General features: G+C 43.8%; 1 protein-coding gene across 3 annotated transcripts; it reads left to right on the top strand.

Annotated features, from left to right (window-relative positions):
* The first annotated feature begins 77 nt into the window (after positions 1-77).
* On the top strand, positions 78-27,960 carry LOC105907332 (phosphatidate phosphatase LPIN1-like). 3 transcript variants are annotated; one of them, XM_031581093.2, is made up of 21 exons: positions 5,776-6,014; positions 6,133-6,427; positions 10,247-10,447; positions 11,150-11,245; positions 13,052-13,293; positions 16,637-16,741; positions 17,038-17,161; positions 17,526-17,931; positions 18,165-18,258; positions 18,440-18,624; positions 19,533-19,626; positions 19,857-19,926; positions 22,307-22,399; positions 22,681-22,748; positions 23,045-23,180; positions 23,709-23,857; positions 24,015-24,101; positions 24,337-24,489; positions 24,880-24,994; positions 25,197-25,300; positions 25,713-27,960. In XM_031581093.2, exons 3-21 carry the CDS (start codon positions 10,256-10,258, stop codon positions 25,873-25,875), a joined length of 2,676 nt encoding a protein of 891 aa, XP_031436953.1. In that variant the 5' UTR covers positions 5,776-6,014; positions 6,133-6,427; positions 10,247-10,255; the 3' UTR covers positions 25,876-27,960. The 3 variants fall into 3 exon arrangements, with proteins under 3 accessions (XP_031436951.1, XP_031436953.1, XP_031436952.1); XM_031581091.2 differs by lacking the exons at positions 5,776-6,014; positions 6,133-6,427 and adding an exon at positions 78-577; XM_031581092.2 differs by lacking the exon at positions 5,776-6,014 and having other exon boundaries at positions 6,032-6,427.

Genomic DNA, 27,960 nt, shown 5'->3' with positions numbered 1-27,960 from the left:
CGTGTGCGTGTGCGTGTGCGTGTGCGTGTGCGTGTTTTCTCTGAGCTGTCACTTCAAAAGGACGCTTGAGGAGGCAGCACAGTCAGACGTCAGAACCTCTCCAATTACTCCCAGGGGGCCCAAAGTAATTTTAGCAAGACGTTTGCACTCCAGCACACACACGCACACACACTTATCACTGTCACCAACCCTCAACTCCACCCCTCCATACACATATTCATTAAGAACACCACGTTCCTACACCAAACAGCCAGAGAAGAAACACACAAACAGCCAGACACAACCTACTCTGACAGAAGCAGACCACCGGTCGAAGAACCTTAATGGGATACAAACTTTCATGAGGACTTTAGCTGAAGACGTACCCAAGGGGATTTACAAGTTTATTGACCTTCATGCACTGTCACTGTGGACCCAGTGTGGTCCAATGCTTTACCCCAAGGTGTGTAAACACCAGTAGCCATGGAAACCTAAAGTCTGAGGTTCTAATGGAGTCATGATATCCATGGAGCACACAGAAGAAGTCCAAGATGAGGACCATTTCATGGAAGATGCTATTGACTCCATCTGGTCCTGGGTAATATTCCTGTGTGTCGCTGTCTCCCCCATCCCTGCTCCCGTAGCTCAGACTGGGATAGCAGGCTGACGCAGGTCCCATCTGCAGCGTGGAACTCTCAAAGCATGATGCCCTGAGTCATGTTTTCAGCATGCTAAGTTTGCACCTGCATCTCTAACTCATAATAAACATACTGGTAGTGCATGGCAACAGTGCAAAAGAAAGCATATCTCTGTCTCTGTAGTTACAGCTTGGCAGCTATACTTTAGTTCAGAGGTGGCATGTGAAGTGGTAAGTGAAAAAAACAATTAGCATGATGAATGAAAGCTGAGTATCCCTGATTGGTCTCTAGTTTCTACAGGGACATGCTATACTAGTGAGGTCCATTCCTATACTCCACTCTAAAAATGAAAGTTCATACAGTTTTTTTTATTATTATTTTACATTAGAAATATACATTCTAAAATACATTTTACATTAGAAATATAAATAAAGATGCATTGAAGAACTTTCCCTCTTAAACTGAATAGTTCAATGAGGATAAAAAGCATCTCCACAGGTTAAATAAGAACCCTGAAAACACTTCCTTTTAAAGGGTCAAAACTGTGCATCATGAACTGTGACATCCAAGCAGCATTTGAATTAGCTGCCACAATACTTGTGTCATCTCATTATTCTAACATGAGATTCATCACTAGAACAGGTGCATTACAACACCTCATTCCACCACCACCTGGTCATGCTTCCTCTAGTGGACATGCTTCTCCATGGCTAGCACCAGCACAGCTCTCCTCGCAGGCATCATGCGTGTAAGAAGCACTGTGTGAAAGGCCAACGAACTGGCACCGCGGACAGCAGCTGGTGTGCCGGTCACTTGGTAATCCCCCGTAAGGTGATCCTGTCCTGGGAATGAGAGTGTGACTGAAAGAGGGACGGGGGGAGGGGGGGGGGGGGGGGGGGGCACATGTCCTAGAGAACAGGGAGAGGAAGAGATGGTGGAGAGATGAGAGAGAGATATGTGGAATTAGTATCAGAAGAGAGAGAGAGAACGAGATGAGAGAGAGAGATATGTGGAGGTGGAGAGATGGTGGAGAGATGAGAGAGATATGTGGAATTAGTATCAGAAGAGAGTGAGAGAGAGTGATGTGGAATAAGTATCAGAAGAGAGTGAGAGACATAGAAAACAAGAGAGAGAGAGAGAGAGTGGGGTGATGTGGGTGAAGGGGGGTGGGAATGGGGTGAAGGGTGTTGGGTGATCCGGTTGGTGGATCTCGAGGGGGTGCTAGTGAAACCTCCTCCTGCCTTCTCAGAAGGAATGGTCTCCTCGTGAGCCAAACCCCTGAAGTCATGAGCCGTTGGCAACGATTTACGGCCAAAACATGGCTCAGAGATTCCTCACGTGGACTGAGATGACTGTCACTGTCCTTCATGTCAAAAGGAGAGCCTTCTAGAGATTTTTCAATGGTGCTGATGGCAGGACTCACCGTCTGCTTCCCTTAGTTTATCCAGAAAACCACAAATACACACATCACAATCACAGCGTGAACATTGCTACAATATGACACTTTTTTATGGGCCTTTTATACAGTGTAACTACTTAACAAATCCTCAACAAAACCAACACTAGATCTACAAACCATCAAATAGCTGTTAATAAGCCCAAAGTCTTAACTAACTGTCAACTGTCAACTGACCCTAACCTGACCCTGGCCTTCACCACACTCAAGCCATAATCCTGCCCCTTCACCCTTCCACTAACCCAAAGCAGATTTTTAATTCTACACTGTTTCTCATAGCATGCCAACACACAGTTTGTGAACAACACCTGAAATCGATCGTTAGAACGAAGAGTGATGAAATAATGTGTTGGTTGGTTTTATATCAAAGCTCCCTGATACGCAAATCCTCTTATGCCTCCTGACTCTCAGGCTATAGAGTGAGCCAATCAAACAATAGCTGCTGATCTGCCAGAGGATTGCTCAATCACAGCAGTCAGCACTTTTGGAGCAGGTGATTTTAATGAGCGGTTGTTCTGTTTAAGATTGACACCTGTAGAGTGGTTTGAGGGTGTGTCATCTTTCTATCTAAAGATCTATCTATCTAACTGTCTATTTATCTATCTATCATTGGATTTCATAAATGTACGCATTTTCAAAGTGAATAACAAAGTTGCCTTAACTGTCAGTGTTGGTAAAGCAGCAGATTACTCATTGTGAATCAAGTTTTTTTTTTCTTCCTCTTGTGTGCAATGTAGTTTAGTCATGTTTTGGGGAGGAATTACTGGTGGCAAGTTCATCACATCACTAGGACTTCAGGCTCTGATTGGTCATTCAATTATACATCCATGGCAACACCCACTTCTTAACCACACTCTTAACCTCATGTTCAAGAATGGAACCAGTGACCATAAAATATTAAAAGCAAACAGACATAAAACACTCAGACAACTTAACTGCTTGAATGAATAACACAGTATGTATTTACATAAAGGCCTGTAAATCTGTAAACCAGCATACATACACAAGTTTCAAAGACTATTTAGAGGTATTCATGTGTTTTATACTATGTCTTGTTTCCCTACCATGCCTCAATGCAGTAGTAACAAGACTGAAAGGACAGCTGTAGAGTTCTAGAGGTCTTGAGGACAGAACCTGCAGACCTGCATAATTTTCAGGTGTTCTCTCAAATACTGCAGATATTCCAGAATAACAACCCCCTGCATGTTTACACAAGCTTGTCCTGATCACAGGTGGTGATGGGTCACCTCATAGACTGTAGCTACCTCTCCTGCTTGGCGTGCATGAAGACCGTTGACCGTAATGTTAGATCACCCTAACTGTAACAGGAGAGGGACATTTGCTGACAACCCCCCCCCCCCATACACATAAACACATTTACACACCTACCCCTTTGGACCACAGTACAGGCTGATGAAGCCAGTCCCCTTAATAGAAAATGCTGAGCTGCCTCTCATTCAGGGAACAGCGTGTATCACACTAAGTGTCAGTTATGCTGTGACATCTCTGCAGTGCGTGCTTGTAAAGAACAGGTCTAGACTGCATTTATTTGCACTGAGACTGTAAAGCTCTGCTGAACAGCTGATTATATAGTGACTGGCTGCATACTAGTACAATGACCATTTTGAAAGCTCAATCATACAATCATACCCTATATTTGATTCACACTGGTCTGATGAAAAGCTGTTGGGGTGGGGGTGGGGGGCTGTTCTATGCCATGAGAGAATAAATAAGCCAAACTCATTAGTACAAACAAACAATACCCTCCACAGCAAGCTTTGCGGTTCACTTAGAAAAACACAGAAGCAATGTACATTTGTTTATACTACTGGAAATCCCCAAGAGCTGCGTCAACAACAGACATGATCAGATAATACAGAGGGACATACCGCCATTCCTTAGTCCTGACCCATCTCACCTGAATCCTGCTTGACTGCACTGCCCTGAAATGGGAAACAGGGCAGCTGAAATTAAAGCATTCCAGGATTTTTTAAGAGCCATCTTTGCCTACTCATTTGTCTGTCCCCTCAAGTGAAGTCCATGGCCACTACATTCCTCTGACTCAGCACATTGGTTGTGGAACAAGAAGTTTAAAAATAACCTGTAACTCATTTAACCTAAGACTTGCTTGAAAAAACGTATGAACAAAACATGAAAAAAAATGAACATAGTCACACGCAAGATGGTATGTAATGTATGTCAAAATTTCAGTTTTCTTAACTTCAGTTTTCTAACTCTTCTGTTCTGAGACTGAGATGTAATGAACCAAAAATGCCTTGAGGCTTGAGAAACTATTAAAGCCTTGAGAAACGTGTCCTGTCAGAGCAACCATTACATCATGAAAGCATTCATTCACAATGATGGCCAAGTGATAAGTATTCTTATCACATCTTTTCTTCTGGCTGAAATAAATATTCAGCAACCATCCATTGCTAACACAGGCCTTTTAACCGCATTGAATATTCATGGTAGCCTAACTACAGTATGGTGAGTATCATGTCCAACACAATCCACTGGTTGACACACTGCCAGACTCTCTTGGCAAGTTACTGCATGTGGTTCCTCTATGGTCTCCAGGCATCACGTAAGTTTAACCGGAGCAGGGCCTAGTGCCAGAGGTGGAAAAAGTTAAGTCTGTACTTAAATGAAAGAGCAGACATATGAGATGTTTTCATTTGAAATGCACTTGAGTGAATTTGCTAAAATACACATATATATATATAATATAGTTATGTTGGACTGATACTTGGAAAAAAAATTAATATGAAACAGGAATGGCCCCCTTTTCAACAGAAATATGTTAGAATTAATTAGGCTATGGAAAATGGAGTGGAGTGCAGGGTTTTCTGTAGTTGTGTATAAACAAACTTTTTCAACTTTCTTTTGGCAAAATAATTCAATATGTATGACTGAACTGAAACAGAACTAGGTACAGCACTAAAGTAGGTCTACTTCATTGCTTGCAAAGAGACTGTTGTTATCCAACCATCACTGACATGCATTTGAAGTTCCAGGTTGGCTGCGAGCCCAGACACACAATAATTCTAGACACACATGTTCAGGTATCCAGCACTCTGTGTGTTTGGCCTCTCTGGTCTATATATCATAGGTGATGTCTACATAGGTTATTCCCATTCATGTATAGACTATGTGTGTGTGTGTGTGTGTGTGTGTGTGTGTGTAAAAACAATAACCGCACAGCTCTTATCAGTGAGGACAGCTGACATGAATACAACTGCCTGTCGTCAAGACTATGTGGTTAGGTCTATGCATTTTTTGTAGTATCAGCTGCTGACAGGAACTGTCTGGAAAGTAATAAACATTTCAAGGAGTCAGTACGTTTAAGCTGTTGAACTGTTGGTAGGGCGACTGTCTCCTTGTGCTTACCAGTAGACTATTATGTTAATGGTGCCCTTGAAGTTACAGGGCTCCAAGTTTGGAGTTGATCAAGAAAAATAAGCTGAACAAGTTGAATTCCAGTTGAATGTAGTTTAATAGAGTTTAGACTGAAATAGTGCTTCACACTCTGAGACGCTCTGTAGGCAAGTAGAGAAAGAAGCTAAATCAAAGAATCTACAGAATGAATGGGCCCCACTTCCTCTAGGCGACGTTTCACGTTTCCTCTTTCAGACTTGTAGCTTTTTAAACCTGCGGTTTGGCTGCATCTCACACTGGCACGCTGATTTGCTCAGCTAAAGAAAAAAATCCAACGGGCAACAGAAACAACTGCAGACATCGAACGTCAGCCAGCGCGGCGCAGCCATTGGTTAATGCGATCACCTCACCGCCTTCCTCACTCGCAGTGCCCCAGACAGAGCCTTTACCGGCTGAGGTCAGGTTACGAGTCTCCTCAAGCTTCAGAAGCGGGCCGATGTAATGTTTACAACCCACCCTATGTCCCAAAAAAGCTTTTATTTATATGAAATTCAACTTTTGCCCGTGTAGGGATGAAGGCTTAATTTGAAAGAACTGACTGTCTACCCCTAGTGGCATAGCCATATTATAAATACTGGCAGGTATTTAAGTCGCTGTGTAACTCCTGTTTGCGTTTGATTACAGCGATCTGATTGGACGGCGGGACAGCCTCATCTGTATGTGATGTCATCTGCTGCCTTTGGCTGTGGAGAGCCTCGAAAGTCAGAGTGAGAGCCCGAGAGAGCGAGAGAGAGAATAAAACAGTAGGTTATCTTAAATAACGGTGAGTGCGGTGATAGAGACTTATTCAACACCGGCTTCTACACTCTAACGGTATAATGGCACTATAATGTCCCTGCGTGCGACCGACACCAACCTCAAAAGTGAAGACCGGCGCATTCTCGTGCTGATGTGAGGACGTCTGCGTGGTACTGAAAAGGTATAGCATTTCAACTGCATTTCTCTGTTGGTCCCGGCTGTAACGCAAATGTGACTGGGTTGAAGTTACTGCATAGCCCACTGCGGGAAATTTACATTAATTTACTTCAGTGACATACGCTGTGCCAAGTTAGTGTCTGCTCAGAATGAAATTCACCACCAAACCTTCTTCGTCCTGACATACAGATAGGTTTCGTTTTGTGACTGCAGATGTTAGAACTAGGGTCAGCAGCGTTAATGTTTTATGTTTGGAGGAGGATGAGGACTATTACTTTAAACTGGGTAGCATCTGTCATGACATGTCCGTAGTGTGCTCTGTATGCCCCCCCCCCCCCCCCCCCCCCCCCAAACTTAACCTCAGACCCTCCAACACTCAATGGGACTTCAGCTGTTTGGCAATTGACCCAGTTTCCATGGTTTTAGACTTGGGAAAAGCCAGGCCATAGCCTTACATTGATGACCACACATAGATTTCTTCAGAGATATGATTGCTGGTTTACTGTACTGTAAAAGTAAAAGAAACTGAAACAAAATTGAGAAGATACGGAAAATTTGCGGCCACAAGGACATTGTTATGGTCAATGTGGGGGGGGGGGGGGGTCTCCTAACCTCACCCAAGGCTCACAGTTATCGAAATGGTTTTGTTACATGTTCATATTTTTACATTTAGTCAAATCCATTAACCACAGTAGCTTACAGCACGGAGGCTACAATGGCTAAAAGACAAGTGTCTGATGATCTGCCCACTTTACTTTGTTGGTATTTAGCTCCCTTCTTTTTTTAAACTGGCTGATGGGTGAATCACCCTTTTTGGGAAGTGAACTGCTGTGTTTGCACTGAAGAGGTCCACCACCCTGGTGAGCTTTCTGGGTAGGGTAGTAATTAACAGGACTAATACTCCTTTGTTGTGACTGGCTAAGTAGTTGTGCCCTGGCAGTGTCCTCCCACCACCATCCCCCAGCACTGAAGCTGAGGCAGAGCTCATTTGGAATGCTGTTGACCAAAGCTATACAAGCAGCCATGTCATCAGATACCATTCAGATGTGTCTAAATGAGCGTTTCTTTTTGCAGCACATAAACATGAGAAAATATTAGAGTGGATGTCTGTGGGAGACCTGTCAGTACAAGAGGGTTTATACGTCTTCATTTAATTGAGTCTACTAGCCATCCGCCAATGATTATCACAGCACTTATCACAGTACTGCATCACATATTATACAAGGCTATTACATTACCTCAGTGGTCCGTTGATGTGTCTGATGTACTGTGGAGTTTATCACTGTAATGCTGACATAGGTGTACACTGGTGTTTGGAGATGTTCTTTGATTCCAGCCTCTTCGATCAGCTGTATGCTTTTGCAGTATTGCTGAATAATATCCTTTTTATCCTTCCGCCAATTGTATAATCATTTAAAGTATATAAGCATTTGTATGTGTCAACAACAAAACAACTTGCTCAACATTTTTACACATAATACATTGTATCTCATTTTATTATTTGTATGCCAGTCAGATTTTGAGTTGTACATTTCTCGTGCAGTATTCTGATCTTCATAACAAAAGAGCAGGTTAGAGCATGTTTATGTGCTTGTGTCAAGAGTGCAGATGTGCTCAGCACTGGGTCCTGAAGAAACCTCACGGTACTACATCAATTCAGATGGCAGATAAATAAGCTCTCTGCTTAAACAATTAGGCAGCCTGCTCTGCTGTGATCTATCTTTAGACCTGCCAAGGTTCTTTCATTGTAACTTCTGAGAATAGATGTCTTTTGGATGCTGCATCTTCGTGGTAGGAAGGTGTTTGAAGGTGAAGGTTTTGCCCCAGGTATATTTATTGGTATAATTTAATATGATTATTGGTATTATCCAAAGGAACTTGATCTAAGGACAGGATTTAAGAACAGCTGGTTGTTCCCTTGAGCTCTTAAGAGAACCCAAGAGGGGTCCAGTGGACTTGCGGACGTTCTTCCTATAAGAGCTTATCCATTGGTTTCCCCTGCTGAGACACTTGACCTAAGGGGCTGCTGTCACTCTCTCTCTCTTTGTCTCTTTTATCTTTGCTGTGGGGGTTTTGGGGTGCCCGAGCAGCGAGTAAAGCTGGCCATGATCTCAGTGTCATTGTCAAGGGTATCCTTCTTGCCGGATACTCAATGCCAGGCTGTGGCTGGCACATGTCACATACAGCATTTTTGGAGCATCAGTGTGGAGCACTTTGACTTAATGCATGTAACCATGGCCCGATTTCATTGAGGCAGGGTCTTTGCCCTGAATAAGTCAGTGTCTGCTCTGATAACTCAATGGCACACAGACACACTCTTCTTAAGAGGTCCCTCAAGGTCAACCTTTCAGTCTGTCTAATGCAGCCCACGCTTGTTTCACTATGACACAGTGCATATTTGTGTTAGATGGTGATTTATTGGATCACAAAAGTAAAAGTATTGTTTGTTTTTCTCCTCTCCTATTTTTCCTGTCCCGAGTCACCACCCAGATATTTCCAGAATTCTCTGCTGACGTATGTAGTAACGTATTTCTTAGATGTTGTTGGACATTCAATACAAGCTTAGGATGTTGTGATAACGCCCAAGGGGTCTTTACAGCATCTATTTTAACACTAACCCCAGCAAACCAGTGACGGAGTCACGATGCCTGCCTCGTTCTACACACACTCTGATTGGTTGAGCAGCAGTCTGGTTCACAGTCTTTGGCGGCAGCAGTAAGGGAATGAAGTGCCTGGCATTCTGGAAGTGTCCGTGTTGGGGGCGTCAGGGCTCTAGCAAAGTGGAGTTCTTGGAAGCAAGGCGGTAGACCCCAAAATCACCCAAAGGGAGAGCTTATGTTACAGGTGAAAGGTCATGGTGAGCCTCAGTGACAGAATGAGGGCACAGACTGGAGTGGAGGTGTTGTTTTGCAAGGACCACTGAACTCACCAAACTCTTTTACAGCCTTTATCTCTCATTATTAGGTGAATTACTTCATTGGTTTGTGCTTTTTGTTCAAGAGTGAACTAACATTCTTGCTCCATGTTTATTCACTGTCCACTTCTTCCATTGTACATGGCCAATGACAATCAACAGCTGTATGCTTCCAGCCTTTTGAACACTGGGTAATCAGTATAATGTTTGCCTTTACCCTTACTGTCAAACACAAACAAATCATGGCCTGATTGCAAATGTATTCACACAATCTAAACACATGTGTGACATTCAAGAGGAAACAGGAAGCACCAGACTGTAGTGGTTTTCTTTTTTTCAGAGAAACTGAAAGTACACATGTAATTGTGACGCCATACACAATTGTGAAGAGGAAGTGTTTGAAAATGCGTTCATAAGCCTCCTAATTCATTGGCATCATTAGTGGTCAGGCAATTGATCTCCACTGACCCAAAAGTGGGTCTCGTGCCTGGCACAGAAGATAATCTTCATCCTTGTCCCAAATACCACTGAGAATAAAAGCCCCCTTTTACACCCTGTGGACTGACAATAGCCAGTATTTGATGTAGATGCTCTTACTCAAAGTTACAACACAATATATAATTGACATGACAAAATTATATAAACAGCGGTTATAATTATGCTAATATGGGAAATAGTAATGCTAATAATTATGTAGATTACATAGATAACTATATAGATTGTATAACATTAAAGAAGGTTATCTCAGAAAAGATAAGTTTTCAATGCACTCTTGAAAACAGAAGGAAATGATTGCTCTCTAAATGCCTTTGTAGCTCAGGCAGCTAGTTAATACCTGTCCGTGTAAACAGTGGTCTGTGGATACACACTCACTCTCCTCTCCCTCTCTGGCTGCCTGTCTGGCTGCAGTCTCAGACCATGAACTACGTGGGACAGCTGGCGGGCCAGGTGTTCGTGCAGGTGAAGGAGCTGTACCGCGGCCTCAACCCGGCCACGCTCTCCGGCTGCATCGACGTCATCGTGGTGCGCCAGCCCGATGGCACGCTGCATTGCTCGCCCTTCCACGTCCGCTTCGGCAAGATGGGTGTCCTGCGCTCCCGAGAGAAAGTGGTGAGTGCCACATGAAGGGGGTGGTGGGGGGGCAGCAGAGTGTAAAGGCTTCACAGCACAGCCTCAGACTGACATAATCCTCATCAATGATACAATCCTCAACCTTGTGTTTAATACCCAGTCCCCTTGAACAGGGAGCACAGGTACAAGGCCAACGCTATTTATATTTATAGCATTAAATGCTATATTTAGAGCATTATTTTAAATTAAATCAGTGCTGGGAAAAAACACATCACACTTTCCCAGGGTAGTGTTTTTAACCTGGGGCTGTGCATCAGCATGAGGGAGGAAGCTAGTCTCTTGTGGAGAGGTGCTGTAACTGTTCAAGGCGCTCATTAAGGGGAAATGATATGACCACAAACCACATCCCATGTCCCACCATCTGTTGTGTTTTGTACAAAACGGTCTGGTAGTTCTGTGTTGGTGGTGTTATGGGAAGAAGGTTTAGCCCTCTTGTAACGGGAAGTATTGTCTATCTCATGCATGATAGTCAATTAATATCTGTTTAAAGATGTGGTTGCTGGTCCACTTAAACAAAAGACTACCACAATTAGGATAATAAAAAAAAAAAATGGATTCCAAAGCATTGGATATGCCTTTTGAGTAGACAGTTTTGAGTCTAGACTGAGAAGGTGGGAGACTGAGAAGACAGAAGACTATTGCAGGTGTGAGACTAATGTACTGACTTTTGCTCCCTCACAGGTAGACATTGAGATCAACGGCGAGCCTGTGAGTTTGCACATGAAGCTGGGAGAGAATGGAGAAGCCTTCTTTGTGAAGGAGACAGAGAACAATCAGGTACAGCAGTGCCAAGTGAAAATACCATATCAGAGTGCAAAGGTCATTCAGGTTACAGCCTGATCAGGCTCTCTTAGGATTCAGTTCTGGAACCTACATTGAACAATGTAATTTAGTAGTGGGATAGTCCCCATAATATTAGGGGGAACTTGCTGAACTTCAAAAGCTGAAGTGCTTCTGATGAACTAAAGACGGTAAACAGAGAGAGGGGGAGCAGGAGGAGGAGAGGTAGAAATTAATCAGGTGCAGTGTCACCATAATGGGTTTCAGGCACATGCTGAAACAGAGCAGGTAAACTGGGAGAATACGGGGTGGCAGTAGTGTAACCAGAGATATATGAGTTTACTCATCTGAGCTAGCCCACAGGCCCAGGAATGGGGTGCAGGGGGAGTGGAGGCCTGGATCTGCAGCAGGCTGCACGGGTGATTTATGATCCTGCTGTGGGTGTCAGATTCTCAGCCACGGTGGGGGAAGCCACCAGGCCCCTGGAGCCTCTCTCCTGGGAAGTGTCACCCCAGTGTCAGACCACAGCTACCTCACCATCGATCTCCTCACCGCCTGGTTCTGCCAAATCAGGCTAGCTAAGCTAGGACTAGCCGAAGGGCCTGGTATCAGTAATACGGAAACTGTCAAGCATCATCAAGTCCCACACTCAGTGAGCTGATTTTTTAGCAGGTACTCGGACGCTGTGCTAAACACGCAGAACTGCACCAGTGTGGACTGGGAAGGGCTGATGAAAGCGATCTTTGAGAGGCATAGTTGTTAACGTCGTTACCCTGACCCTCTGTCATTACCGTGGGCCTCTCGTTAACTGGGAGCGGTGATTGATTTCTAACGAGGTGTTTAGCTTGAGCGCGCTCACGAGCGGTCTCTTCTCTGTGGCTGCTCAGTGACCTCTGACCTCCATAACCCGCACAGAATGCGGCCTCTTCCTGGAAAAGAGGATGCTGGGATGGGAACATGTTCACCCTCATCAAACTTAAAGAGAAAAAAAAACACTTCTCCTTTTTCACAGAACTGCTGCCAGTTCAGTTAGGACAACCCTCATAGAGTTTCAAGTTCTATTAATAGAAATCACTTGGTAAAAAGTTTTGATCCTGGCAAACTTTTAAACACTTTAAAAACACTTAAACTGACGCCACTGGTGCTACAAATATGTACAGGGGAAAGACATACCACCATGGAGTGAGCAGAATATAGACAATGCCCTGCATTGAGAGATGAAAAAGGACAGATGGAAAGGAAGTGAAAGAAAGGGGAGAAGGGAGGGGACACAGTGACTGGCTGAAAAAGAGAGAAGAGGAGATGGTCAGAAGGGTCGTAGGGGCCGGTGGCATCGGGGGTTCAGCGGTTTGGTCCCCATCCAGGTGAGGGCCACAGAGAGGGCTTTGTCTGAGTGGGAATGCAGATTAACTCTGCTCCACTTCCATTTAAAGCAGAGGGGCTGAGATTGGCCTCCAGTGTGTGGCCTCCTTTACTTAGGTCCAGCCGAGACATTGGCACAAACATACACGTACACACACACACACGCACACACACACACACACACGCACACACACACGCACACACACGCACACACACGCACACACACGTTCCTTTAAGTAATTTCAGTAGAAGGTGCGCAATGTTGACAGGAAGTAACCGGAACAGGTGTATTATATTGACAAACACTAAGCTGTTGTATGAAGAAAAGAGGAAACAAACTGGATATATCAATAAATAAATATTGATAATGTCAATGCTCCCGTTGTTTTACTTTTGTTTTAAAGTTACACGCTACTCTTTGTTGTCTTTCCTGACTCGCAGGAAGTCGTTCCCTCGCACCTGGCCACCTCACCCATCCTCTCAGACGGGGGTTCTCTGCTGGGGGGGCCTCTATGCTGCGGAGGAGGGGAGAACGGGGTGGGGAGCACGAAGAAGAGGAGGAAAAGGAGGAGGAAGTCGAAGATGGACAGCGTGAAGAGGGAGGGCAGCGCCGAGTACTCGGAGGATGACATGTTCACCATTGACATTAGCTCCAACGAGGGAGAGGAGCAGGACAACGGCAGGTGTGTGTGTGTGTGTGTGTGTGTGTGTGTGTGTGTGTGTGTGTGTGTGTGTGTGAATGTGTGTGAGTATGAGAGTGTGTTTTTGGGGCTATGTGTGGATGTGTGTGAGAGAGATAGAGAAAGAAAGAGAGAATGACAAAGGGTGTATGTGTGTGCCTGAGAAAGATAGCAATGTATGTATGTACCGTATGTGTGTGTGAACAGGTTTGTATATATGTGTTGAAAGATCTCGCTGTCCTCCGTCGAATTCGTCGGATGCCCACGCTTGGTTCAAGTTAGCTTGTTCAGGAATAACAGACTTGTAGAAGACGGCTTAGCGAAAGAATGTGTTTTATTCAGTCACTAGCCACGGTTAGCCCGGCGCAGCACGAGCATGCGCTAGGCACGTCTGCTGCTCACGGCTTGGTGTTCTTGCTTCAACTTCTCAAAACATTACAGGAAGTACATACATTTATATTGTAGAATTAACATATGCGTGTGGGGGGGTGAATGGGTGTGTCTGGAGGTCAAAGGGCAATTCTAGCTTGACCAAAGGCCCTATATGGTCATACCAGGTATGGCCATATAAATGCTAATAACCTTCTGGCTTGAGCCATCTCGTCATTGCTGAAGACAAAGGCCACCTAACGTTTCCGGCTTCAAGACACACAAAAGCCAGGAACCATGTCTCATAGCTCATCAACATAGACAAAAGGCCAGGGGTCGCCTTGATGGCTGTGGCCTGGTGCTATGCAAGCTAACTTTTTGGGGGTTGTTCACACAATTTGTACAATGTGAAATTATGTGAAGTTATGACAAAACCACCGAAATCTAACAGTGTGTACATATGTCCTCTGATCCATTTCTGATTTTATTGTTGTTTGCACTATAGACTATTCCCACGTTGCAGAATATTTGATTTTAGGGTATTTTGTAAGGTCTGTTAGTGAAGTTGCATTAATCACAGTCGCATTTATCACTGTCCCCAACAGGGATAAAAATAATTCAGCAGAGGAAGGGATATATAGAACAACCCTGTCACCAACACTCACACGCACATATCCACCCACAGACACACAAACACACACACACACACAGTTGTAAACTGACTCCGAACCCCAGGGCATGCCTTTTAAACATTTGCTTCTCTTTTTTTTGGAAAGGAGCTTTTGAGATGTGGCCAATAGCTTGTGTGGCTCCTCAGAGAGTAAACACCAGGATGTCTGATGGAGGGCAGAGGGCGGAGAGCTTTCCCCTTTCTGTTCCAGTCTCGCCCTTTCACACAGTGACACACATACCACCTGAACTGAATGCCTGAAGGGGTGCGTAGCTGGTCTGCCCTATTTACTGGGCTATGGTATATCATGCTATAATAAAACATGTTATAACAGGTTGATGCACTAGTAAGTCATTGACAATTATCGACTGTGAATAGCATGCTTAGTTGCGTAAAAAATAAGGCAAGACAGGGAAGGAGAAGAAAGAAGAAGAACGAAAGGAATAAAGAAGAGGTTTGGAAAAAGAGGGAAAACGTTGACGTGGGGAGTGGGGTTCTTGTGGGGTGACTTTCCGTCTGGCAGCTAGAGTGATGATTGCTGTCTCAGCATGACTTGCTATGTTTTTCTTTGGTTTTGTGAGATGTTCAGAAACAGTAAAAAGCACACACCTTTATGAAAATAACAGGTGTTTTGCATGGGAGCTGTTTTATAGTAGCAGACTAAAGACTGTGCAGCAGTCTGGCAGATTAGTGTGAGTGTAGTTTTGCTGTGTGCCAGCGATAATGGAGTACCGCTATGTGTTTGTGTGTGTGTGTGTGCCTCTTTTTAGTTTTAAAACCCTGCAGAGCTCTGCCAAGGTCTCTGAGACAGCTGCACGTGATGTGGACTGCTTACAGACAGTGTTCCCACTAAACACCCAGCTATGTTTCGCTTCCTCTGCCAAAATATTTGTGTGTGTGTGTGTGTGTGTGTGTGTGTGTGTGTGTGTGTGTGTGTGTGTGTGTGTGTGTGTGTGTGTGCACGCTTGTGTGTGTGTTTGTGTCTGTGTGTGCTGGTGTGTCTGTGTGTGTGGGTGGGTGAATATAAAGAGATAAGATGAAGAGAGTGATGGCAGCTTTGTACAGCTCTGTTTTCAACATTAATTTGCATACATGGCTTGTCAATTGAAAGCCCACACTTGAAAGTAGATCATTTTTCGAAAGGATTGAGACAGAGGAGACAAAAACAGAGACAGTAAGGGGGAGAAGGAGAAATAAGGAGAGAGAGAGAGAGAGTAAGAGATGGCGAGAGAGAGAGAGAGAGAAAGAGAAACTCTTTTGAGTTGATGCAGCATAAGGCGTCACGTAGCAGAAAGTAGAATGCTGAATAACATCTCTTCACTTCCCCATCTCTCTCTGACCTGCACACTGAGGTCACCCGCCCTGTGCCCTCTCCCTCACCCTGTCCTGGTCCTGACTCTGGCCCCTCCATTACTCACTTCCTATAGAGCAAAACCTTTAACTTTTTACTGATACTGTTCCCTCATCCAGCACTGGGGCTGATATGATTGATGCTGACAGCTTCATTTTAATTGATTTATAACAGTTTGTTTTTTCCGCCATAGTGTTTTTGTTGCAACGATTGATTTCTGTTCCTTTTTTAAATACCTAAAACCGTAAAGAACAGACTCTATTCATGACAGTATCAGTGCTACCCTTCCCTGGCCCCTGATCCTAGGGGATGTCGGCTACTGCACTGTAAATACATACAGGAAAGGCTTAGTCATCAGGGCCGTTGTGTTCTTCTATGAAAGTGTGATGTTAAGGTTATTATCCAACACCGGCTATGAAAGTGTGATGTTTAGGTTATTGTCCAACACCGTAATCTGAATAATATCAATTGACAGAGGGAAATCAACTAGAATAATAGCAGAATAACAGAACAATAGGTTTATTTCTCTCTGACACATTGTTCTAAGTTAATGAAGTGACAGAGAGCCAGAGTGATAGAGAGAGAGAGAGAGAGAGAGAGAGAGAGAGAGAGAGAGAGAGAGAGAGTGAGCAAGTGTGTGTGTGTGTGTGTGTCTGAGAGAAACACCGAACACAAAAACTCTTCTTTCGCTTCCTCTAGCAGAGTGACAGAAGCTGGCTGTGCTCAGAAACCCCACTGTTGGAGAACTTACAATGCACTGTGTTCTTGATAGAAATAAAGCCTGACCTCTAATGGAGTTTTGATTGTTAAAAGCTTTTCAGTGTTACAGCACACACCAGTGCACTCAGTGTTGGCGACACAAGAATAAGGAAGGCTTGCTGAGTATATTACACTAAGTCTCTTTCTCTCTCTCTGTGTGTGTGTGTGTATGTGTGTGTGTGTGTTGCATGTTTCAGGAACTCAACACGAGACATGATGACAATCGGAGGCACATCCAGCAGCACTTATAAGCCTAGCACTGTGTATGCTTGCTCAGATGGGGACTGGAGCCCTATTCAGAGGTAAAACACACACACACACACACACACACACACACACACACACACACACACACACACACCTACACACACACACACACACACACATTCAAAGTTATGGCTTGAGTATCATTACTCCACTAAAATGCTGAAACGAATGAAACCAACACTGCCTGCTGAAAGGGGTATTCAATATGTATCTGTATCTCCCTTCTCACATTTTCAACCTTCTCTCTCTCTATCTCTCTCCCCCTCTCTCTCTCTCTATCTCTCTCCCTCTCTCTCTTTCTCTCTCTCTCTCCCTCTCTCTCTCTCTCCAGCCCTGGGACGTCCAGGCCCTCCACCCCTAAGAGTGACTCAGAGCTGGTGACCAAACAGTCTGGGTCCAAGCAGGAGAACCCAGCCATGCTGTGGGCTTGGGGAGAGCTGCCGCAGGCTGCCAAGGTAGCAGAGGTCTCATTCATTCATTCATTCAATCATCCATTCATCCACCTATCCATTCATCCATTCATCCATTCATCCAGTCATCCATCCATCCATCCATTCATTCATCCATCTATCCATCCATTCATTCGTCCATTCATCAATTCATCCATTCATTCATTCATTCATTCATTCACTTTTCCAGTCCCTCAACTGATAAGTTGCCTACACGAGAGTATTCTTCTCTCAGTATTTCAATCAGTCATTCCAGACAGCTACTCTGTGGAACTTTTGACCAAAATGAGTAATTTGTTTTGTTTGATTAGTCATTGGTTCCTCACATTCTCTTTTTGTCTGTGCTCTCCCTCCCATTCTCTGTCCCCAGCCATCTTTCCTTCCTCCAAAGCCAGGGCCGAACAGCCCAGTAGCGTGTCCCGTGTCCATCCCTGTGTTGGAGAACACGCACTTCAGGGTCATTCTGCAAGGGGGCGGCAGAGAGCATGGAGAAAACCACACAAACAATCACCTCAAGCTCTTCATCCCCACGGCAGAAGCCACCATGGAGGCAGAACTCGTGAGTGCGCCATCGCCAGAACACAAGGAAATGGAAACCGAGACCATAAGGCCCGATTCTGAGCCAATGGAAATCGAGACTGATCAGAATGGGCGGGACAACGAGGCGTTAAAGAAGGAGGCTGAGCCAATAGGGGCGGCCGCTGCACATATGCTGTCCGAGCTGGAGGAGGGACCACGCCCACTTAGCAAGACAGATTCGCCTTCCAAACGAAAAGGTAAAGAATTCTGACAATTTGCCCTAGTGGGTCTAATAAGGAAACACTTATGGGGAAGTTTGCTCCATTGGTATAAAACAGAAACATCAAAATCTACCCTTTAACTGCCAAGATTCGCTATTATTCCTCTAAATATGATAAATAGGGATAGTCAAAGGGATCAAATTCATTTTGGATGACAAGAGTGAGCTTTGAAGTCCATGCTCTAAGAATGCATCTTGACTCTCTTGTAGACAAGAGGAACCGCCATCTTGGCTCCGATGGTGTTTATCTGGAAGACCTCACAGAGCTGGAACCTGAGGTGGCAGCACTTTACTTCCCTAAAAGGTAGGACGTTGCACAAACACACACAAACACACAGACACAACAGACACACACACATGTTCACACACGCTTTTACCCTCATACACGAAGACAGATAACATGTTTCACACACTCGACATGAAAACACATCTAGACATGTAGATGCAGAAACACACTCACTCATTCATATGGGTCTTGTCTGCAGTGAAGCCAGTGGCGAAGTGCATAGTGGGGAAAATGTCATCCGCAGCGCCAGCATGTCCCCCCAGTCTGTGGTCAGCTCGGGGGCCGACAGTGGTGTGGACAGCTTCTCAGACCAGATGGGAGACCTGCCCTCTATCGCCATCTCTCTGTGTGGAGGACTCACTGACAACAGAGAGATAACTAAAGGTGAGCAGCTCCCTAGGATTGCAGTTTTTTCCAATCATTTTGGGGTTCCATTCCAATCATAATTTTTTGCATTTCTTAGATACAAAATGCATTCAATGACCACTTCTTGCGAAATGTATTGATACCTGTCTCAGTCAATGTTCACCACCAGCAAAACTCTGTGAACTACAGCAATTTTTGCCGGCATTTAGATACTGCTCAAAACAGTTAACTCTCAGTTCACTCAAAACCGGACAAAATTTATATCACTGTAGATAGAAAGATGCTGTATTTTGACAGACACATGAAATCATACATTTGGAATAAGAAAGATTATTCTACATTTTTTGCTTAAATTGTATTCAGTTTTTTGCTTTATTTTGTTTGTTTGCAGCCTTGTTACCAACTTTAAAAATTGGTGCAGTACAGCACTTGTATAGAAATGTGCATACATGAAAGAAAAATTATGTAGTTGTCACTATAGACTTTTTCCCACTATAACTGCTGTATATGTAAGTCATGGGCTATCAATGAGAAAAAGTGACCCAAAAATGCAACTATAATGAAGGTCAGTTACTTACTAACAGTTGCAGACACTTTTACCCAAAGTGACTTACAATAGCATCTTGTATTGCCCTGGAATTGAACCCTGGTCAGCTAGGTCAACAACACTAACCACTGTACCACTGGCACCATTTGTCATATGTGGAAAATGTACAACTCTCAAAAGGGGTATATACAGGGCTGTGACACTTTTGCTGTTTGTGTTGTTTGTGCTGTTTTTCTTTTCTATTGGAATGCAACACTAAACTGTGCAAAAATATAGGATGCAGCAAGACATAATATATGAATGAATTAATGAATTAATGAATGAGACCTCTGCTACCTTCAATGTTTCTGAAATGCTGACATTTTATTTAATTCCATAGAGCAATTCCAGGAGAAGGCCATTTCCTATCAGCGGTTTGCAGAGCATCCCACCCTTATAGACGATCCTAACCTGGTGGTGAAGATCGGCTCAAAGTGTGTTTGACTCCACCCTACATTGTCCCTAAATAGAAAAATGGTCTTGATGGTTTATGGTTTATTGACATCCTTATTATTATTATTGATGTCCTTACATAATACCCTCCTTTCATGCTCAATCTGAAATTAACTGTAGTTGCTGTTGTGCTTCATATGTATTCTATATGATTCTATATCACACATGCGGATGTCCTAGAGAGTAAGATGCATCTCTTCTCCTCCTGCAGGTATTATAACTGGAGCTCTGCTGCCCCTCTGATGCTGGCCCTGCAGGCCTTCCAGAAGCCCCTGCCAAAGGTACCCAGACCCTGAGTCAGCCTCAGCACGGTGTTTAGCCTGATTTATCCCAGGGTTGGATGCCCAGTTAGCGCTGTTGTGAAAATGTCATTCACCGGATGCAAACAATCCAACTGCAGTCCTACCCAGATGTTTTGATTTAGATTCAGTTTACTTTTTGGGTTCCCTTTAAATCAGTTCAGTACAACTAAATTGGGATGAGTGCACTTGTGTACTGTTGGTCAGTGCATTTGTGTACTGTTGATGAGTGCACTTGTGTACTGTTGATGAGTGCACTTGTGTACTGTTGATGATTGGGTTTTTGTGTACTGTTGATGAGTGCACTTGTGTACTGTTGATGAGTGCACTTGTGTACTGTTGATGATTGGGTTTTTGTGTACTGTTGGTGAGTGCACTTGTGTACTGTTGATGAGTGCACTTGTGTACTGTTGATGATTGCACTTGTGTACTGTTGATGATTGCACTTGTGTACTGTTGATGATTGGGTTTTTGTGTACTGTTGATGAGTGCACTTGTGTACTGTTGATGATTGCACTTGTGTACTGTTGATGATTAGGTTTTTGTGTACTGTTGATGAGTGCACTTGTGTACTGTTGATGATTGCACTTGTGTACTGTTGATGAGTGCACTTGTGTACTGTTGATGATTGTATTTGTGTACTGTTGATGAGAGCACTTGTGTACTGTTGATGAGTGCACTTGTGTACTGTTGATGAGTGCACTTGTGTACTGATGATGAGTGCACTTGTGTACTGTTGATGATTGCACTTGTGTACTGTTAATGAGTGCACTTGTGTACTGTTGATGATTGCACTTGTGAACTGTTGATGAGTGCACTTGTGTACTGTTGATGATTGTATTTGTGTACTGTTGATGATTGCACTTGTGTACTGTTGATGAGTGCACTTGTGTACTGTTGATGAGTGCACTTGTGTACTGTTGATGAGTGCACTTGTGTACTGTTGATGAGTGCACTTGTGTACTGTTGATGATTGGGTTTTTGTGTACTGTTGATGAGTGCACTTGTGTACTGTGGGTCAGCCTCAGCTGTACCACATCTCCTCTCTCGTTACAGTCTCTGTAACGGAACACACCCTCTTCGCTAAATGGCTTTGAAAAGAACAATTCAGTCTGACAAGTTGACATGGAATCGCCATTTACTTTTAATAGCGGGTGACATGAAAGTGAAAAACGCGTCGAATTCACGGCTCAGCTTGGCCGTCTGTGAGTGAAGTGCAGGGTTGTGTGAGTGAAGTGCAGGGTCTGTGAGACTTGTGTTACACAGCTGGAGACCTGAGTTATGCTAGGTGTTGAGAGAAAGTGAACACAGTGTGCTGTGTGACCTGCACGCTCAGCTCAGCTCAGACCGATGCGGTTTCCTCTGATCAGAACCTCCATTCGTCTCTCTTGTGACTCGTGTGGTTTTCTCATCTCTTATCTCAAGTTTCCTGTGACTTCAACTCACCTGTGTGAAGCTGTCTCTTCTCTCATGATAAACATGTCTTTCTACTTTCACTTTTGCCAATGGGGGAAGATTGTAGAAATACTGGAAATATTTTCTTCCCAAATGTGTTCTAAATTTCTATTTGATGTCGTGTTAAATGTTTGTGAGCGCCCTGAGGTTCTATTCTAATGAAATTCTGAAATTCTAATGACTTATTAGGGTTGTTGTGTTTTACCATGAAAGTGTGACGTTTAGTTTAATATCCAACATGTCTTTCTGAATAATAACATTTGACAGAAGGAAATCAACTACAATGATAGCAGAATAACACAGAACAGTAGCGAGTTTATTTGTCTCTGATACATTGTTCTAAGTTAATGAAAAAGTGATAGAGAAAGTGAGAAAAAGAAAGTGTGTGTAAGTGTGTGCGTGTGTGTGTGTGTGCGCGCATGTGTGTGTGTGAATCTTTAAGTAGTCAAAGCTGTTGACACGACACTTTCCGTCATTAACACCCCCTCCCTTGTTTTCTCACCGTTTTCTCCTCTATCGCCCACTTTATTGCTTCCCTTTTTGGTCTGTATTAGTTCTCATGCTTTGGTTATGTGTGTTCCACCCTGGAGTTTCTCTTGAGTTACCTAAGGGAAGCATTAGGGGCCATTCCAGTATGTCGTTATCTCAAAAAGTACACACACACACACACACACACACACACACACATTCAAAAAAAGACATAGACACGTGTTCTCTGCACACACTCTAGTCACTGAAAACGATGCATGTTGATATAGACAAATATAGAATCAGAGACACACACATGCACACACTAGCACACATCCTGCATGCTTGTCTGGGTTGTGTTGGACTTTCAGTACTCATTTTACTTTGAGTTTTTCAGTTCGTTTCAGTGTGTTTGGCTGTGTGCCTTACCCCCATCCAGGCCACCGTAGAGAACATCATGAAGGAGAAGATGCCTAAGAAAGGAGGCCGCTGGTGGTTCTCCTGGCGCAGCCGGACCAACAACACTAAAACGGTGTGTGTCCAACTCACCAGTCCAACACTTCTGTCCTTCTGTCCACATACTACATTTAAGCATCACAAAATGTATTCAGCAATAGCTACACATATGATCTTTTGCGTCATTATATTCGATGTATTAAAAAATATTATTTAATATGTATAAAGCTTCACATCCCTAGTTAGGGTTAATATCTTCTGAGGTTAGAGGTTAGAGTTAATATATCTTCTGTCTTTGAATTCCATGAATTCAGCGTGTATGTCTTATTTACGTCTTGTCCTCTTCATATCCTCCAGGATTCTGCGTCAGAGCATGGAGCCTGTGTGAGCGCAGACCAGGCTGGGAAGATGGCTGCCATGAACAGGTTTTTAATATCCCATTTGAATAAATAGATACATAAATGACCTTTCTGTCTGTTATGGTAGGCCACACTTTAAAGTTTACATTCTATTGTATTGGTTATAAACTTCTATAAGGTTTATATAGACTAGTAGAATACACGAGGTTGTCTGTGCTTGGTATTTGGTATTTGACCCTGTAATGTAGTGTTGTTGGCAGCTTCAGGGAGAGGTGTAAAGTGAATGTTTAGAAGAATGTTTAAAGTGTTTAGTGGTGTAAACTGAGAGTCAGAAGCCTGATTGTCTTGTTGGTCTTTCCTAGGAGGAAGGAGGAGTCCTCCTCCAGTGATGAGGACCACCGAACCTCCAAGCAGACCACAGTCGTCCAATCAGAGCCCATTCTCCCTTCTGGGGGCGTGTCTTACAAGAAAACGCTCCGTCTCTCCTCTGAACAGCTAGTGAGTGTCCGAGTGTGGTATTTGCGTGCACGTACGTTCACATGTGTGTACAGGATGTGCGTGCGTGTGTGCACGTATGTTCACATGTGTGTACAGGATGTGTGTGCGTGTGTGCACGTTTGAGTTTGTCTGTGGCAGTGTTGGAACAAAGAGCATATGAACTATACATGTTATGTGGTTGTGAATATGGTGGTTTCCCTTTAAAGTTTCCCAGAACAGAAGTTGCAGAAGAAGTAAAACAGAGGTTGCATGTAATGCAGCAGTGAAATTAAATAATAATATGTGAACACTTATCAAGCAAAAAGCTAAATTTACACATATACTGAAGAAGATTTAGTGAAACTAATAGAAAACCATCTCCATGCTTTGAACAAGTGGAAGAGACTGACTACTTGTAAAGTCATCATGGGTACTTGTTTGAGTTGTGCATGACAGCTTCGAAGAGGCATTGATGACAAGCTCTCAGACACTTTGGCCTAGTTTTACACAAGCACAGTCAAATTTGACCCGTGACCCTTATGACCTCAGGCCAGCCTGCAGCTGAAAGACGGGCCGAACGACGCGGTGTTCAGCGTCACCACGCAGTACCAGGGCACGTGCCGCTGCGAGGGCACCATCTACCTGTGGAACTGGGACGACAAGATTGTCATCTCCGACATAGACGGCACCATCACCAGGTGAGGGGCAGAGCCAGACGTGCCTTTAAGCGCAGAAACTGTGATGAAGCTCAGAACCCCTAAAACACAGATTAGATTAGCAGATTACAGATTAGCCATCAGCTAGCCTACATGCTACCTTGTGTCTACATGCTAATGGTGGGCCTCTCCTGCACAGGTCAGACACACTGGGACACATCTTACCCACACTGGGCAAAGACTGGACCCACCAGGGCATCGCCCACCTCTACCATAAAATCAGCCAGTAAGCACATGTCTCTCACTCCTTTTACTCCACCATCTCTGCTCATTTTCTATTGAAGGACAGCACACCTTCAAGAATGTACAACTGTAGACTTTGGCCGGGACTATGCATCTGTCTCCTGCAAATGTGTAGTTCCTGAGGTTCAGTCTGAGACCTCAGGTGAAAGTTCCCATATGTCTTTGTTTGTGTTGTAGAAACGGGTATAAGTTCCTGTATGTGTGTGTTTGTGTTGTAGAAACGGGTATAAGTTCCTGTACTGCTCGGCCCGAGCCATTGGCATGGCAGACATGACGCGTGGGTACCTGCACTGGGTGAACGAGAGGGGCACCATGCTGCCTCAGGGCCCCGTGCTGCTCAGCCCCAGCAGCCTCTTCTCAGCGCTGCACAGGTGAGACACACACACACACACACACACACACACACACACACACACCCATACACACACACACACACACACCCACACACACATAGAACCCCTCCCCTCCACATACACACACACACACACATATACACACCCACACACCCACACAAACATACAACCCCCCCCCCCACACACACACACACATATACATCTTGTTACTGCTGCTTTAAACACATACATAAGCTACTACACACACATAAAGACATAAAGACACACAGACACCACACACATACAGACACACAGACACCACACACATAAAGACACACAGACACCACACACATAAAGACACATTCCACCCTGCTGTAAGTGAGTCCCACACCACTCACAGCCAGTCTCACTTCTGATATCTCTTTGGAGGGAGGTGATTGAGAAGAAACCGGAGAAGTTTAAAGTGGAGTGTCTGACCGACATCAGGAACCTCTTCTACCCAAACACTCAGCCTTTCTATGCCGCCTTCGGCAACCGGCCTACGGTCAGTGCACTCTCAGTCCCAAACACTCATCACATAAACAAACACACAATAATAAATGTTTTTACATTCTATATTTAATGTGCCATTGGTTTATTATTTTAGGATATATTTCCTGATGTGTTGAGTTTCAGACATAGTTGACAGTGGTTCTATTCAGTATGAGTTGTTGAGTGAGGTGGTTGTGTGTGTTTGTCTCTGGTAGGATGTGTATTCCTATAAAGAGGTGGGGGTTCCCCTCAACAGAATCTTCACGGTCAACCCAAAAGGAGAGCTGGTGCAGGAGCACGCCAAGGCCAACGTCTCCTCGTAAGTAGCTCCGTCTAACCAGAACCCACCAGAAACACACCATACCGTACCATCTCGGCCAGACCAACACACCAGAACCCACTGAGTTCAGCTGAACTGGACAGGACTTAAAAGCTTCTTGCTGCCAAGACTTTTGTTTTCTGTGATCTGATGGATTCCTCCTGCATCTGCTTCAACTGTATCCCTTTAATTCTGTAATTTACACACTTTCCCAATCCTTCCCCCCTCCTCTCTCACTTCTAGTTTCCCCTGCCTCTTCTTATCCATTTCTCTCTGTTGTTCTTAATTTTTCCTCTCTTCCTCTATTTCACTTCTCCCATCTGTTTCTTCTATAGATGTTCATCCCCTGCTTCTCCCTACATCCTCATCAAACATTCTCACGTTTATCTCTCGCTCCCTCTCTCCTCCTCAGATATGTGCGTCTGGGTGAGGTGGTGGACCATGTCTTCCCTCTGATGTTGAGATCCAGCACTTCTGATTTCCCCTGCAGTGACACCTACAGCCACTTCACTTACTGGAGGGAGCAGCTCCCTCTAGTGGACAGCCCAGAACCAAATCTGGAAGCAGACAGCTGAGCCAAGAAGGCCTGTCCAGCCTGTTGGAGACACATGTTATGTGTGTCCCAGCACTGTTACCAGATCAGTTCTTCAACAGCTCAACCCCCCACTACCCACCTGCAAAGTAGCTCAACCCAGTGCTTTAATTGTGGTGGAACATCTTCTTTCCACCCCTAAAAAGATATGTTATTTTTCTGCATGTGGAGCAAACCAAGGTGGAACATTTAGATTTTCTAAGATACATATATTTTTTTTATATAGAATCATTTGGATGGAAAAAAAACAAACCAATCTGATCTCTGATCAGAGAGAATATAAGACTATGTGAGGTGACTCGTTCCCCACAAGCATAGGTGCACTTTCCCCCCCTTCCACTGTGTCTCACCTCAGCTTGTCAGAGGACTCAGAGAACATCTCCTCACGTTGGACTTCTGCTTCAGCATGAAGAAAGAGTTTAGAGACTGGTGCTGACATTTAGAGACTTATGCTGACATCAAGGAGATGAGTGTGTGTGTATGTGTGTGTGTGTGTGTGTGTGTGTGTGTGTGAGCAGAGCTGGCATCATGTCTCCACTAAGGGTGAGACCACCAAACCAGAAAATAAGATTCTACAGTATGTTAACAGGATATATATATATATATATATATATATATATATATATATATATATTTATGTGCCCTCACACACACATGTACACATATTTTGTGCCAAATAGTTTCTTGTATGTGCTACAGCTGATATGACATAGGGTGTTATTTAAATGACCTTGAGAACTGTTACTACTACGCCATGGAGACAGTGTTTCCTGGGCTTGTAAACTGCTGGAGCTTGTAAAAAGCTATATTCTTATAAACTGCTGGAGCTTGTAAAAAGCTATATTCTGCGCAACAATGTTTAGAGCTTTAGTTACCCAAAAAAGGCCACATGGTATGTATGTATCAGTCATTGTGTTGCACTTCCCCTTATGTGTTATGAAGGGGACTCTATTGAATCACACGGCCTCTATAATGTAGGAGTTTAGCCTACTACTTCATCCAAAGATACCATTTACAGTACCAGAACCATTTCAACTTCCTCACCCAGGCCCTTGGCCAGAGTCAAAGTTCCCTTTCCTTGTCTTTATTACTTGAAAACTCTCATTCAAGTAGTCGGTGTGGACACAGCAAACCATAAGCTTAGTTGACTGAAAGGCAAAGCCTGTGCGTCTGCATATGAAAGCCCTGAAATCTTCCAGAATTTTCTGCACTGTAATTCACACCAACTAAAAGCTTCCTGTCAAACTTGTATTTCTGTTGACCTGTGCGGAATCCACTCCCGTTTGCCTATCCTTGCGTTGATGTCTGTTGCGTGTGCCTTTTGAATGACTGTGATGCACAGGATTATATACTGTTTGGAACATGGGAATGTGTAGAGGAGTGGATGGCTTGGTCTGGTTGTTTGGAGTCACCCCTTTGTGTAGAACAGTTCTAAAATCAGAATTCTTCACACTGACTTCTCAGATCTATAGATTTTGCACTGAGGGTATTGAGGGCATCATGTATTGCCACGGTTGATTTCAACATGTTATTACAGGCTTGTGTGTTGGTGTCACTAAAACATCACTTTGCACTGTTTCAAGAAAAGAAAAAAACTTTATGAAGTGCTGATGACAGCTAGTTTTGTAGAAACAATAATGTTATTTTGACGATCTTCTAAGAGAAGTACTGATTGCCTTCATGTATGTACGCTTATTTTTTTTTCCTGCTATGGTTCCTACATGATCAAGACTTTCCACTGACCATCTTTCAGAAGAATTTTATGATTGTTATTTCAAAATCGAAATTCTTGGTTTAGGTAGGAACAGGCCTGTACTCTACATTCTATTGTGTATTGTCTGTATAATGTATTTTTTAGATAGTTATCTGTGTCTCCTGATGTGCAACTGTCCAATTCTTTCTGTGAAAGATCAGCTAAGCAGTGTGCTTATATGGCCACTTTACTGGCACATTTGAGTGAAGTCTTGCATGGCATTCTTGAGTGAGTAGAACTGGTGTGATATATTTAAATTATAGTTATGTCTGTATGTATATTAGTATAAATGTCGATTAAATGCCTTTATAAACA

This window comes from Clupea harengus, chromosome 15, assembly GCF_900700415.2.
Source record: "Clupea harengus chromosome 15, Ch_v2.0.2, whole genome shotgun sequence".
Classification (NCBI taxonomy): Eukaryota; Metazoa; Chordata; class Actinopteri; order Clupeiformes; family Clupeidae; genus Clupea; species Clupea harengus.
This window is presented reverse-complemented; position numbering and strand designations above follow the sequence as displayed.

What these genes read in the sequence shown, in the direction of transcription:
- LOC105907332 (XM_031581091.2), top strand. Translation starts at nt 497, where the DNA reads ATGATATCCATGGAGCACACAGAAGAAGTCCAAGATGAGGACCATTTC. An exon ending in AGGAGACAGAGAACAATCAG is followed by an intron (nt 11,246 to 13,051) that starts GTACAGCAGTGC and finishes CCTGACTCGCAG; the next exon opens with GAAGTCGTTCCCTCGCACCT. An exon ending in CTCTTCTCAGCGCTGCACAG is followed by an intron (nt 24,490 to 24,879) that starts GTGAGACACACA and finishes ATCTCTTTGGAG; the next exon opens with GGAGGTGATTGAGAAGAAAC.